This window comes from Oncorhynchus mykiss, chromosome 16 (genome assembly GCF_057628025.1).
Source record: "Oncorhynchus mykiss isolate SJ-2025 chromosome 16, ASM5762802v1, whole genome shotgun sequence".
Taxonomy (NCBI): Eukaryota; Metazoa; Chordata; class Actinopteri; order Salmoniformes; family Salmonidae; genus Oncorhynchus; species Oncorhynchus mykiss.
The window spans coordinates 13,599,039-13,612,739 of record NC_143037.1 but is presented as its reverse complement, the minus strand read 5'-3'; the positions used below and the strand labels follow the sequence as shown (position 1 = coordinate 13,612,739).

At 40.7% G+C, this 13,701-nt stretch overlaps 1 protein-coding gene across 5 annotated transcripts in view; it reads right to left on the bottom strand.

The window, feature by feature from the left end:
- The window catches only part of LOC110491402 (putative E3 ubiquitin-protein ligase HECTD2), a 33,373-nt gene extending 25,295 nt beyond the window's left edge, over nt 1-8,078 (bottom strand). The window contains exons 1-8 of one of the 5 annotated variants that reach the window (XM_090201936.1): nt 7,526-8,078; nt 6,727-6,844; nt 5,222-5,372; nt 5,033-5,135; nt 2,222-2,311; nt 2,062-2,126; nt 1,856-1,904; nt 192-301 (exon numbers count right to left, since the gene is read on the bottom strand). In XM_090201936.1, the coding sequence (XP_090058062.1) occupies nt 192-301; nt 1,856-1,904; nt 2,062-2,126; nt 2,222-2,311; nt 5,033-5,135; nt 5,222-5,372; nt 6,727-6,844; nt 7,526-7,621 (782 nt within the window). In that variant the 5' untranslated portion in view covers nt 7,622-8,078. Of the gene's footprint in view, nt 1-191; nt 302-1,855; nt 1,905-2,061; nt 2,127-2,221; nt 2,312-5,032; nt 5,136-5,221; nt 5,373-6,711; nt 6,845-7,525 lie in introns of those variants that run through there. The other 4 variants (XM_090201937.1, XM_090201934.1, XM_090201935.1 and 1 more) reach the window with 4 other exon arrangements.
- Between the last annotated feature and the right edge of the window lie 5,623 nt (nt 8,079-13,701).

Below are 13,701 nucleotides of genomic sequence, written 5' to 3'. Positions count from 1 at the left end.
TGAAAGCTATGACTGCTCAATTCCTACCAACTCCTACTAAAACAATTTGAAAAACGTCATTTATTTAACTTTCCTGCATAAAGAATAACAACATGGTTTCTTTCTGAGGACTGTGTTTACTTTGTGGATAACAGCTACAGCCTGGAAAAGCATGGGACTGCATAAGACAGAGGAACAATTCCGACTCTTACTTCTTAAACCAGTGCATCAGGAAATAGTGGTCTGCTTCCGCCAGCGCGGCTATTTGCCTCAGTAAGTGTGCATAGATGACATATGTGGCTGGGCTGGTGCACTGAGGGTTCTGCAACAAAGAGAAGCTTTTTCAGCAGTGGCACTGCACTTCAAAAAGGAAATAAAGCTTTACAACAGAAGAAGTCTGGCTTCTAATAAAGACTGGCATTACAGAGGAAACCAGACTTCAAACATGACCTCATCCGTTCCCTCGGCAGAGAGAGAGCGAGAGAGCGGGAAGAGAGAGAGAGCGAGAGAGAAGAAAGAGAAAGGAGAATAATACCACTGGTATTATAAGGGTCTGACTGACATCAACCAAGCGAATCAGACACATTTACCAAGGCTTCTTCCCACATGGCACCATATTGCTTATATAGTGCACAACTTGATCAGAGGTGCTATGGGCCCTGGACAAATGTAGTACACTACTCTATGGGCCCTGGACAAATGTAGTACACTACTCTATGGGCCCTGGTCAAAAGTATTGCACTACTCTATGGGCCCTGGTCAAAAGTATTGCACTACTCTATGGGCCCTGGTCAAAAGTATTGCACTACTCTATGGGCCCTGGTCAAATGTAGTACACTACTCTATGGGCCCTGGTCAAAAGTATTGCACTACTCTATGGGCCCTGGTCAAAAGTATTGCACTACTCTATGGGCCCTGGTCAAATGTAGTGCACTACTCTATGGGCCCTGGTCAAATGTAGTGCACTACTCTATGGGCCCTGGTCAAATGTAGTACACTACTCTATGGGCCCTGGTCAAATGTAGTGCACTACTCTATGGGCCCTGGTCAAATGTAGTGCACAATTTAGGAAATAGGGTGTTAATTGTGATACAAACCCTACAATTAATTAATTAATGAATACTTGTCTTGTCCCTTTCAATTTCACAGGATCTGTCAGAGAGCCTATCAACAGCCCAACGACAAATCACACTAAATGTAGATGAGAGAACTGGAGAGACTCAATGACCACAAAAAGTTGCTGGCAAGAAAGGGATGGAAGACTTACTTTTTAATTTACGGTCCTATAAACCCCATAAAACGTCTGAAACAATAATTAAACCATGAATGGGATAGAGACAAGAGTCTCCAACCAAAGTCTCAATTTTTAGCAGACAGAAATCATCCCAGTTCAACTCAGCCATTTCCCAGTCTGCCTACCGAGTCTCTCCCAGGCTGTTTGTGTCCATATTTGGCCGGTGCCAAGCCTACCTCTAGTCTGTTGGTCATGTGTAAAGTAAACACTCTACTCTCCTTATATCCAGAGCCTGACTGAGACTGACTGCTTGGGCTATGACTGGAGTCAATGGGCACATCAAGAGTTTCCTGTGTTTGCCTTTAGACTGAGGGCTGAGGGGGGCATGTGGTGAGGGAGCGCATCAAGAGTTTCCTGTGTTTGCCTTTAGACTGGGGGCTGGGGGGGTATGCGTATATTTGAATGCAGAAACGGCCTCACTTCTAATGAGGAAATTGCTGTTATTACTGTTACATAATGAAAGGAGTTTGTTATTTATAGCGTGGAATTAAGTATCAGCGGTCAAAAGAGCACATCAGTCAAATCTGTGTGTCATTTGTACCAGTAGTGTGTACATATACAGCACGTGATGCATGACGTTACCTGAACTAGAATGAAATACGCTCTCAGGTCATCCTTCGTCCGTCGACTGCTAAACAAAGCAGACAATATGAAGTTCATTTCTCATCCAGTATGTAACATTTGCATCAATATTCAAGTCACAAAGTATAGAGCTTTACTATGTAGAGAGGAATCCTTCGGTTTGAGTGGCAAATAAAAGAGCACTAGACTATAAGAATGCCACATACCCCTTCCATTCTCTCAACAAGCTGTTAATGATCCCCTTCAGCACTGCTCTCTGGGCATCAGGAGGCTGTTGGATCAATGTTAGATCAAAGTTAGTGAGAGGTTTTCATTTCAACAACCTAATATAAACATGGCTATTCGTTGCTCAATCATTCTACATACCGTGAGCGATAATGCGTCATAGACAGCATTGATGAATTTGGTATTGATTCCTGAGTCTTCAATCGTGTTGAACGGAGGGTTTGCATCTTTCTGGAAAGAGAAATTAAGAGCACATTTAGATTAGGACTAACAAGTAGGTTAGTTTAGTCTACAGTCGTGGCCAAAAGCTTTGGGAATGACACAAATATTAATTTTCACAAAGTCTGCTGCCTCGGTGTCTTTAGATATTTTTGTCAGATGTTACTATGGAATACTGAAGTATAATTACAAGCATTTCATAAGTGTCAAAAGCTTTTATTGACAATTACATGAAGTTGATGCAAAGAGTCAATATTTGCAGTGTTGACCCTTCTTTTTCAAGACCTCTGCAATCTGCCCTGGCATGCTGTCAATTAACTTCTGGGCCACATCCTGACTGATGGCAGCCCATTCTTGCATAATCAATGCTTAGTGTTTGTCAGAATTTGTGGGTTTTTGTTTGTCCACCTGCCTCTTGAGGATTGACCACAAGTTCTCAATTGGATTAAGATCTGGAGAATTTCCTAGCCATGGACCCAAAATGTCGATGTTCTGTTCCCCGAGCCACTTAGTTATCATTTTGCCTTATGGTAAGGTGCTCCGTCATGCTGGAAAAGGAATTGTTCGTCACCAAACTGTTCCTGGATGGCTGGAAGAAGTTGCTCTCAGAGGATGTGTTGGTACCATTCTTTACTCATGGCTGTGTTCTTAGGCAAAATTGTGAGTGAACCCACTCGCTTGGCTGAGAAGCAACCCCACACATGAATGGTCTCAGGATGCTTTACTGTTGGCATGACACATGACTGATGGTAGCGCTTACCTTGTCGTCTCCGGACAAGCTTTTTTCAAGGATGCCCCAAACAATCGGAAAGGGGATTCATCAGATCAAATGACTTTACCCCAGTCCTCAGCAGTCCAATCCCTGTACCTTTTGCAGAATATCAGTCTGTCCCTGTTGTTTTTCCTGGAAAGAAGTGGCTTCTTTGCTGCCCTTCTTGACAGCAGGCCATCCTTCAAAAGTATTCGCCTCACTGTATGTGCAGATGCACTCACACCTGCCTGCTGCCATTCCTGAGCAAGCTCTGTACTGGTGGTGCCCCGATCCCGCAGCTGAATCAACTTTAGGAGACGGTTCTGGTACTTGCTGGACTTTCTTGGGTGCCCTGAAGCCTTCTTCACAACAATTGAACCGCTCTCCTTGAAGTTCTTGATGATCTGATAAATGGTTGATTTAGGTGCAATCTTACTGGCAGCAATAACCTTGCCTGTGAAGTCCTTTTTGTGCAAAGCAATGATGACGGCACGTGTTTCCTTGCAGGTAACCATGGTTGACAGAGGAAGAACAATGATTCCAAGCACCACCCTCCTTTTGAAGCTTCCAGTCTGTTATTCGAACTCAATCAGCATGACAGAGTAATCTCCAGCCTTGTCCCCGTCAACCCTTACACCTGTGTTGACGAGTTAATCACTGACATGATGTCAGCTGGTCCTTTGGTGGCAGGGCTGAAATGCAGTGGAAATATTTTTGGGGGATTCAGTTCATTTGCATGGCAAAGCGGAACTTTGCAATTAATTGCAATTCATCTGATCACTCTTCATAACATTCTGGAGTATATTTTAATTGCCATCATTCAAACTGAGGCAGCAGACTGTGAAAATTAATATTTGTGTCATTCTCAAAACTTTTGGCCACGGTTGTACACTTATTAGTGACTCGCTCAGTTCAAGTCTGGATCCCTTTGGGGGAAGGCTAATATTCTATATTATACACTAGGTGGTTTGAGCCATGAATGCTGATTGGCTGTCAGCTGTGGTATATCAGACCGTATACCACGGGTATGACAAAATATTTATTTTTACTGTTCTGATTACGTTGGTAACCAGTTTAAGCAATAAGGCACCTCGGGGGTTTGTGGTATATTGCCAATATACCACAGCTAAAGGCTGTATCCAGGTACATGTTGCATCATACCTAAGAACAGCCCTTAGCCATGGTATATTGGCCATATACCACACCCCCTCTGGCCTTATTGCTTAATTATAAACTGGGTGGTTCGAACCCAGAATGCTGATTGGCTAACAGCCGTGGTATATCAAACCGTATGACAAAACATTTATTTTTACTGCTCTAATTATGTTGGTAACCAGTTTATAATAGCAATAAGGCACTTCGGGGGTTTGTGATATAAGGCCAATATACCACGGGCTGTATCCAGGCACTCTGTTTTACGTTGTAAATAAGAACTTAGTCATGGTATATTGGTCATATACAACACCCCCTTGGGCCTTATTGCTTAATTATACTTTGTTATGACATAATTATCCTAGAACCTCTAGGAAGCAATGCAAACCGACCATGACACATGCTAAACATTTACCCAACTGTTGCGTATATGATCATACGTTCTCTTATAGGTCCTGCTCTTATGAATAACCCTCTCTATGGATACCAGGCACAGGTGCTTTTTTCCCCGACTCTCTAAATGACTTCATTCATTTACAGACTCAAAAACAACTCTCCAAATTCCCCTTTACCTGGCTCCCAGAAATACTTTATTCACCGACTTTTAATACCAAAACAATGATCACCTTTTATTTGCGTTGATCAGTCACATTACAAATTTAGCACATTTGCTTTAGCAATTTTACCATCACACTTATCTATACAAATGAATTGACATAGTAGTGCAATAAGTCATTATAAATCATGCTGTATAAATAGCACTGGCTTGACTGACAATACAAATACGAAACCTCAGAATTGAACATGGCACAGACATGGGGATTACCCACCTTAAAGGCAGCATTCAGTTCTAAAAAGGAGCCGAACGTGGTCAAGTAGAAATCGTGGACGTGTTTCCAATCGCCTGAGACTGTTGCCCTCTCAATGTCCTCCCTAGTAAACATTAGACAAATATTAAAAGCAATTTCTGAATGATAATAATGTGTGTGTGTGTGTGTGTGTACTTACTGTGTACTTACTGAAACTCTTTGACAGTCTTGGTGCGGAGGGGCATGACTGGGTCAGTGGCAAAGCGAGCCCTAACCTCAGGAGGCAGATTGTCAACAGTGATGCGATGTTGATGTTGATGCTTCAGTCTGACATTAGGACAGATGGGGGGAAGCTCTCTACCTGCAGGCGGAGTAACAACACACATATATATATTTTTTTTAAACACACAAACACTATCACCCAAATGTATCATCCCTGAAAATACTATTATATATTAAAGATGCAATATGAAACTTTGTGGGTGACCCGACCGAATTCACATAGAAATGTGAGTTATAGACTCCCGAGTGCCGCAGCGGTCTAAGGCACTGCAGCGCTTGAGGCATCACTACAGATCCGGGTTCGATCCCGGGCTGTGTCGCAGACCGGGAGACCCATGAGACAACGCACAATTGGCCCAGCATCGTCCGGGTTAGGGGAGGGTTTGGCTGGCAAGTCCTTGTCCCATCGCGCTCTAGCGACTCCTGTGACGGGCCGGGCGCATGCACCCTGACACGGTCTCCAGTTGTACGGCGTTTCCTCCGACACATTGGTACAGCTGGCTTCCAGATTAAGCGAGCAGTGTGTCAAGAAGCATTGTGGCTCTCAACCTTTGCCTCTATGATTCTCTACTGTATACTTGCTTGTTTTGTTGCAAATTATAGTTTAACAATCTCAATGAACCGTATATAACAAGATGAAACCTGCATAAATGTTTTTTTTCTTCTCATATCACAACAATGAGCAGCGTAGGGCAATGAACTCTCCATATTTTCAAGTATAAGTGACAGCAATATATTAACAGATTTTGAAAACTTCCGTCGCCAGCCCACACAACGGTCGTGTTCATTACACCCAGAACAAGTTCACCCTATAAAGGAACAGCAGTTCTGAATGGGCCTTTGTCTATCTCATCTGCATCAAGCATTGATGCTCAAGTCTCCTCTAACATCTTTGATCTCAAGAATAGGAAGCCACGACAACACATCTGCCTGGAGCATCGCTCATTAATTCAAAACAGCCTGTATGGGTCGCTTTGAAATTGAAACTAGCCTTTCTTTTGGGAGCACTGTGTGAAAATGATTTCCTTTTAAGCCTCTTAGAGTGTTATTATTAAGTCTCAAAGTGTACCCTGTACCTGAAGGTAACAATATCAAACGTGTGTTAGGTAGCCATATTGATAGTACATGATAGATAATACTTGAGTAAATGCTTCTTGCCGGCACTTTGATATTGGTTCACTATGGCTGCATTTACACAGGCCGCCCAATTCTGATATTTTTTTTCACTATTTTATGTTTTGCCCAATCGGCTCAGATCTTTTCACATCAGGTATTTTTCAGAGCAATTAATGAAACAAATAATTGCGTTGCCTGTGTAATTGGGCTGCCTGTGAGCTTCAGAAATCTCAGTTCACAAAAGACTGTTGCTTACTATTCAAGTTGACTCTTGAATGAGGTAATGTGAACATTAGCGTTACCATGACGGACCATACCATGCCGTATGCCGGGAAGGATAAACTGGGAGGAGATGCTGTGGCTACCATCCTCCTTTCTGTGGTTTGAGATGAAGTTGAGAGACGGATATGGCAGCTTTGGTCCACGATCAAGTCCCTGTGATAAAAATCACAATTCATTTGACAGACATCATTGTCTGCGTTTAGACAGGCGGCCCAATTCGGATCTTTTTTCCACAAATTGGTCTTTTGACAAATCACATAACATCTTTTCACATCAGATATTTTTCAGAGCTGATCTGAATGGTCAAAGGACCAATCAGTTAATAAAATAACAGAATAGGCTGCCTGTCTAAACACTGCCATGAGTCTTGGATATCCAAAAAATTGACATCAGGTCCAGAAATTTTAATAACAGTATCGATTAGAACTTTAACAGTATATAATACTATTCATTCACAGCAAGTACTGTAGCACATTGGCCACCAAAATAAAAGTCTAATACATAAACAAAATGTACAGTATAATGTTTGGGCTTTGTTACAGTGATAATGTGGTATATTACTCACAAAGCTGCTATGCTGTTTTATAACATAAATGGGTTAGGAAGAGCTGGCCAAAAGGTCCCACCCTTAGTTTTAACATCAACACATTTCCAAAAGGATAAACCCCGAGGTCATTGAAATGGTTAAGTTATCATTATGCAATGAAATAAATTGACATTTTATGACTTCATTGTTACATTGATCCCACATGAAAACGGTTACTTTATTTCTTAATTGGACATGAAAACACATTTAAAGAATATGAAAAATATTTAAAAACATTTCATACTAACAGAGCTGGAATGACTGGAAATTGGAGGGAGTCTATCTCTCTCCCTTTCCGCCTGATGCAGTGGTGTGTGGTTTTCTCTCGTAATGTTGAGTAGCATTTCTTCATCAGTTGAAAAGTATCGTTTAGGTCGCAGTCACATTACTCTTTTCTTAACTAGAACAAGTTAAAAGAACTCAAAAGACCCTCATACGCGGTACGCGCAGTAACAAAACATCAAATAATTTGAAACTAACTTTAAAAGAACATTCAGGACCTGAAACGCTCTCTCGTCTTCATTGTAAGCAGGTGAGCTCGCGCGCAGAGACCCGAGTCTGATGCTGTGGTCAAAGTGAACAGACACGAGCGTCCGCATTCGATAGGTAAATGTCGCCGAAGTCTAGTTTAGGTGCTACACTTAGGTAAGCATAAGTTAATTATTTTCCACCTAACATGATGTATCGTCTATATTTGCAGTGCAGCTGTACACATGCGCCATGTTGTCTAAGAGGAGGTTCATAGTTACGAGCTTGGATACCATGGATGTCCTTACGTAAGTGTGCGGTGTTGCTGTGACTGATTTACTTCGCCCAGGCAGGGTCTGTTTAGACTTCGAGGAAACGGCTCGAGAAATTAATTTATCACCAGGTACTGCTAGACTTCATTTGAGATGTTTTTCTGTAGGCCTATTCAATGAATCCAAGTGATAAGGTATCCTACTACCCTGCCCTACTTATAGACAACACGATTTTATAACTGTGTTATTACACATGATGACTTGACCTTGCATCACCTTGCTTTTACCTTTTCTAATAAATACAGTACTGCAAAGTTGATTGTGAAGATACAGACACTTTCAGCAGCAGTAGGCTACTGGTAAGTTCCACTGGTGAGATCAGAGGAGCCTTCTCCACCCTTTTACCACAACCTTATCATTAAGGCCATCACAAACTTCAGATGAGCGCCAGTCACATCATGAACATGTACCAAGCCTTAAATAATCTGGCAGATGAGTAGTGAGGAGGATAATGACAGCCTCTTCATCACTGTAGCGTGGGATTATTGCTGCTGATGCAAGCAAATTGCTGTTATGTTATGGAACATCTCGCTGACGTGAGGGATCCTCACAACTTCATCACTGGGCACTAAATCAGAGTCGTACAGTATATGCTATAGCCATTCCCCCATCCACATGTTCAAGCCCACATGTTAGAGATGATTGAGTGTTTGTTTTTTAGCATGTTGGCATTTATTGAGATGACTCATGTACTGGATGGAGAAAACTATGTAGAGTGGTCACTAGCCGGCACAGCCACAAAGTAAAAAAAAAAGAAGTTTTAAACCTAACCTTAACCCTAAACTTAACCACACTGCTAACTCTAATACCTAACACTAAGTTAATACCAAAAAGCACATTTGAGTTTTTATGATTTTTTACAATATAGACAATTTTGACTTTGCAGCTGGTCCATCTCCGCAGAAACCGCTCAACTCTGCCTCCAGGGCAAGATTCATGATGTCAACCTGCGTTTTCCTACACAGCCAGAGTGGGGCAGAGCCTGAGCATAGCCACTAGACTAGACTACTGATTAGCACCACACTGTGGTGAAGAGCATGGACGCTGGACAAAGCAAGATTACATTACTGATGCATATTGTACTAGATTCTCCACAGGCCAATTTGATTTACTATATGAGTATTATGGGTTATTATTCTGTTTTCTCTTCAGGATGCTGAATGACAAAATAGTTGAAGACACAACAATTTGTTTTATAATTTCTAATTAAGATAGTTGATCAGTCAAATAACATATTACACAAATGTACAGAATACAATTGCACTGTAGGGCCACATGCCACGCTTGTGATGGTGCGAGTGTCTGACTCCACCAGTAGGTGGTGGAAGCGAGCTATTTAAAACGGTTTCACGCCTACTCAAATAAAATAAAATAAAATTGTAATCATCACATGCGCCACATACAACAGGTGTAGGTAGAACTTACTGTGAAATGCTTACTTACAAGCCCTTAACCAACAATGCAGTTCAAGAAATTGAGTTAATACAATATTTACTAAATAAACTAAAGTTAAAAATCTAATAAAAAAAGTAACAAGAAAATGACATAACAGTTACCAGGCTAAATACAGAGGGTACCAGTACCCTCGTATGATGCATTTAGCACCATACTGTACGATGCTGCGTTTTTCACCATATGATGTATTTTGAAAGTGGCTTATCTTGAAAACTTGATTGTTGACATGCAAAACATTTTGGGACAACAATGACTAATGAAAAAAAAAAAAAAAAAAAAAACAATTTGGTGGCGTTTTCCTTCAAATCCATTGAACCTGTTCTATAATGAAGACAAGATCAGCAAAACCTTCACATCTATGTTGAACAAAAATACAAACGCAACATGTAAAGTGTTGGTCCCATGTTTCATGAGCTGAAATAAAAGATCACAGAAGTTTTCTATAAGCACAAAAAGCTTATTTCTCTCAAATTTTGTGCACACATTTGTTTACATCTCTGTTAGTGAGCATTTCTCATTTCCCAAGATAATGCCTGACAGATGACAGGTGTGGCATATCAAGAAGCTGATTAAATGGCATGATCGTTACACAGGTCCGCCTTGTGATGGGGACAATACAATGTGCAGTTCTGTCACACAACACAATGCCACAGATGTCTAAAGTTTTGAGGGAGCATGCAATCTGCATTCTGACTGCAGGAATGGCCACCAGAGCTGTTGCAAGATAATTTCATGTTAATTTCTCTACCATAAGCCGCCGCCAACATTGTTTGCGAGAATACGGCAGTACATCCAATCGGCCTTACAACCGCAGACCACATGTAACCACGCCAGCCCAGGACCTCCACATCTGGTTTCTTTCGGACAGCTGATGAAACTGAGGAGTACTCCTGTCGGTAATAAAGATATTTTATGGGGAAAAACTCATTCTGATTAGCTGGGCCTGACTCCCCAAGTGGATGGGCCTATGCCCTCCCAGGCCCAGCCATGGCTGTGTCCCTGCCCAGTCATGTGAAATCCATAGATTAGGGCCTAATTTATTTATTTCCATTTAATGATTTCCTTACATGAGCATGTTGCGTTATATTTTTGTTCAGTGTAGTTTCTCCTTTTACTGTATTTGGTTTAATGGATGGCTTTGCATGTAGACCCGACTCCTCCAGATGTGCCTTCTCATTCAAAGGGTGCCAAAGGCAGCGAAATGCAATCGTTGTCCAGCCAAGAGATTAATCACTCTCAGTTGACCCCCCTACTAAAATACAGCATGGAAAACCTGGCTGTTCTTCCGTAATATTACACATTAAAGTGCAAGACCAGGTTTCCATCTGTGAAATGTATTAGAATAATCTAGGAAATCTATGATGTCACTCAGTCATTACAAACAAAGTAGTCAATGTTTGTTTACTGGGTAAAATACATAACCTCACATTATACATCTCCTAATTGTTGTCAAATAATTTGTTTTGAATAACTGTTATATATATTATATCTAATATTTTAAGCATATAATGGTGTCTCCTATTTTTCAAACAAACCTACGCTGTAAAACTGGAAAAGTTCTGGCTAGTCAAACATTTTGAGGAAACCTAAAAAAAAAAAAACGTTAAGTAACTTAACTAGCTAAAGTGAGCAGTACTACCTTCATATGTACTAAAGTGAGCAGTACTACCCCTACATACATGTACAAATGACCTCATCTAACCTATGCGTCTGCACATTGACTCAGTACCAGCACCTCCTGTATATAGCCTTGTCATTTTCTTGTGTTATTGTTTATAACATTTGTTACTTTATTTAGTAAATATTTTATAAAAACTCTATATCTTGAACTATATTGTTGGTTAAGGACTTGTAAGTAAGTATTTAAATGGTAATTCAACAACCATGTCTCTGTCACTAACAAGTACAGTCATGGGTGGTAAAAATTCAATCAAAAAGGCAAGGTACACTGGGAAATTATAGGAGGTGTGGCTTAGTGGTCGTGTTAAATATAAGTATACCTTACTAAAAAAAATTGCATTTGTATTACTCATATGCATTGTTGGTAATACAAATGCAATTTTTTTTAGTAAGGTATACTTATATTTAACACGACCACTAAGCCACGCCTCCTATAATTTCCCAGTGTACTTTTCCTTTTTGATTGAATTGTTACCACCCATGACTGTACTTGTTAGTGACAGAGACATGGTTGTTGAATTGGTTCATTAGCACTGATATGGTTTTCACCAAGTGAGTTCTTAGGCAAATATTATTATTATTAATATAGAAATAACCATTACATGTATCATAAGGCCTTGTAATATGGCCTGAAACTCATAGTTTACAGGCAACATCAGGCCTGTGGGTAAGATTGCAGATTCCACAAACTTTCTCAAATTTTTACCAGTAATTGTAAAAAAAAAAGCTATTTTTCAACTTCAGCTGTAAATCACATCATGCTGGCTTGCAAAATTGCAATTTCTATTGGAATATAGCCAGCGTTAGCCACGCCCTGACCTTAGTTATCTTTGTTTTCTTTATTATTTTGGTTAGGTCAGGGTGTGACGAGGGTGGTTTGTGTAGTTGTTCCCGGAGGCTTTGTATGTCTAGGTTTTTTTGTATATCTAGGTTTTTTGTATATCTAGGTGTTTATATGTCTATGGTTGCCTGGATTGTTTCCCAATCAGAGGCAGCTGTTTATCGTTGTCTCTGATTGGGGACCATATTTAGGTAGCCATAATCCTTGGGAATTTTGTGGGTTATTGTCTATGTGTAGTTGCATATTCAGCACTCGTGTTTATAGCGTCACGTTAGTTTGTTTAGTGTTCTTCGGGTAAATAAAGAAGAATGTATTCTTGTCACGCTGCGCCTTGGTCTCCTCGTTATGACGAACGTGACAGCGTTAGGCTAACCACCCATTGAAATTTGTATTCACCCGCAACCTGCATTCATAATGAAAAAAGAACAGGGTTAAGAACAGTGCAAGGAAACTAAACTGGAACAACCATTTCATTAACAAAAATGCACAAATTCAATGATTGGTTATAATAAAATATGAATCTTTGTGTAGCATAATATTTGATCAATCAATCACTCAATGTACATGCAAAAACACAGATATGTAAAATAACTTCCCAAATAATCTACCTGCAGTAGATAGAGCATTCTGAGGAAAAAGTTCATTTGTTACCATACTGTATCTTTTAAAAAAATGTGTTGGTATGACTTCTCATTTAGTTTGGAGTCAGTATTACATACAGATTTGAAGTATGAATTACTTTTCATTGACTTTGAGTACAATTTACTAGAATTATTTGAGTTAAAAAGGACTTGGGAGTTTACAGTGTACACCAAGGCTTGAATGACTCATGCAGAATGACTCATATCCGTAATGAAAAGATGATGTCATATCACTGCATGTTCCTCGTAAAGACGTGAATCACACGAGATGTTCCCGCATGCCTCGACTGATACCTAAATTAGGTTCAGGCAGCTACTGTAAAGTTTAAACTGTACAGAGTTCTCTATGTGTGCACCCACCCCCGTTCCACCCTCCCCGATACACATTACCGCCCACCTGTCAGAGAGACATTTCCAACCGTAACATGACCGTGTGTCTACATGGCCAAGACCCTGGGTGCTCTCTGACACTGCAGCTCTGGCTCCAGGGGAACATGGCTCGGATGACACTGTCACCTTTTCGCAGTGGGATACAAATCCCTTTGGAATGAATCTCCGTGTGTCGCCATGACTTAAACCTATCTGTAAGGTCCTAACACGGTGGGCTACTTCACGGTTTGATATGTTTATGGCTTCAGATTACCACGTTTTAAAACCTTGGCTCTTCTCGTCAGTAAGACCCTAAAACTGGATCATTCCATTTTAATGAACAAGACAGGCTTTATTGGTGCTTTCCACAAAGACATCTGAGAGGTGGGGACTGGAGGGCCATGTTAGGTAACATACTTTTGTTTAGAGCCTGTTTTGATGGGGCTAAATACACTTGCCACCATTGATTTGACTCTGTCAACATGTCCTGCTTTTTTACAAGGCAGAGCGAGGCCTCAATGTTCTTGGCAGAGCTGGAATTCTAATGGAGTCCTAGCAGCAGCGTTGACGAGGTTGGCTTTTGTGAGAGACTGACTATTCAGTCAATATGGGAAAGAGGCTTGCGACTCATCTCAAGC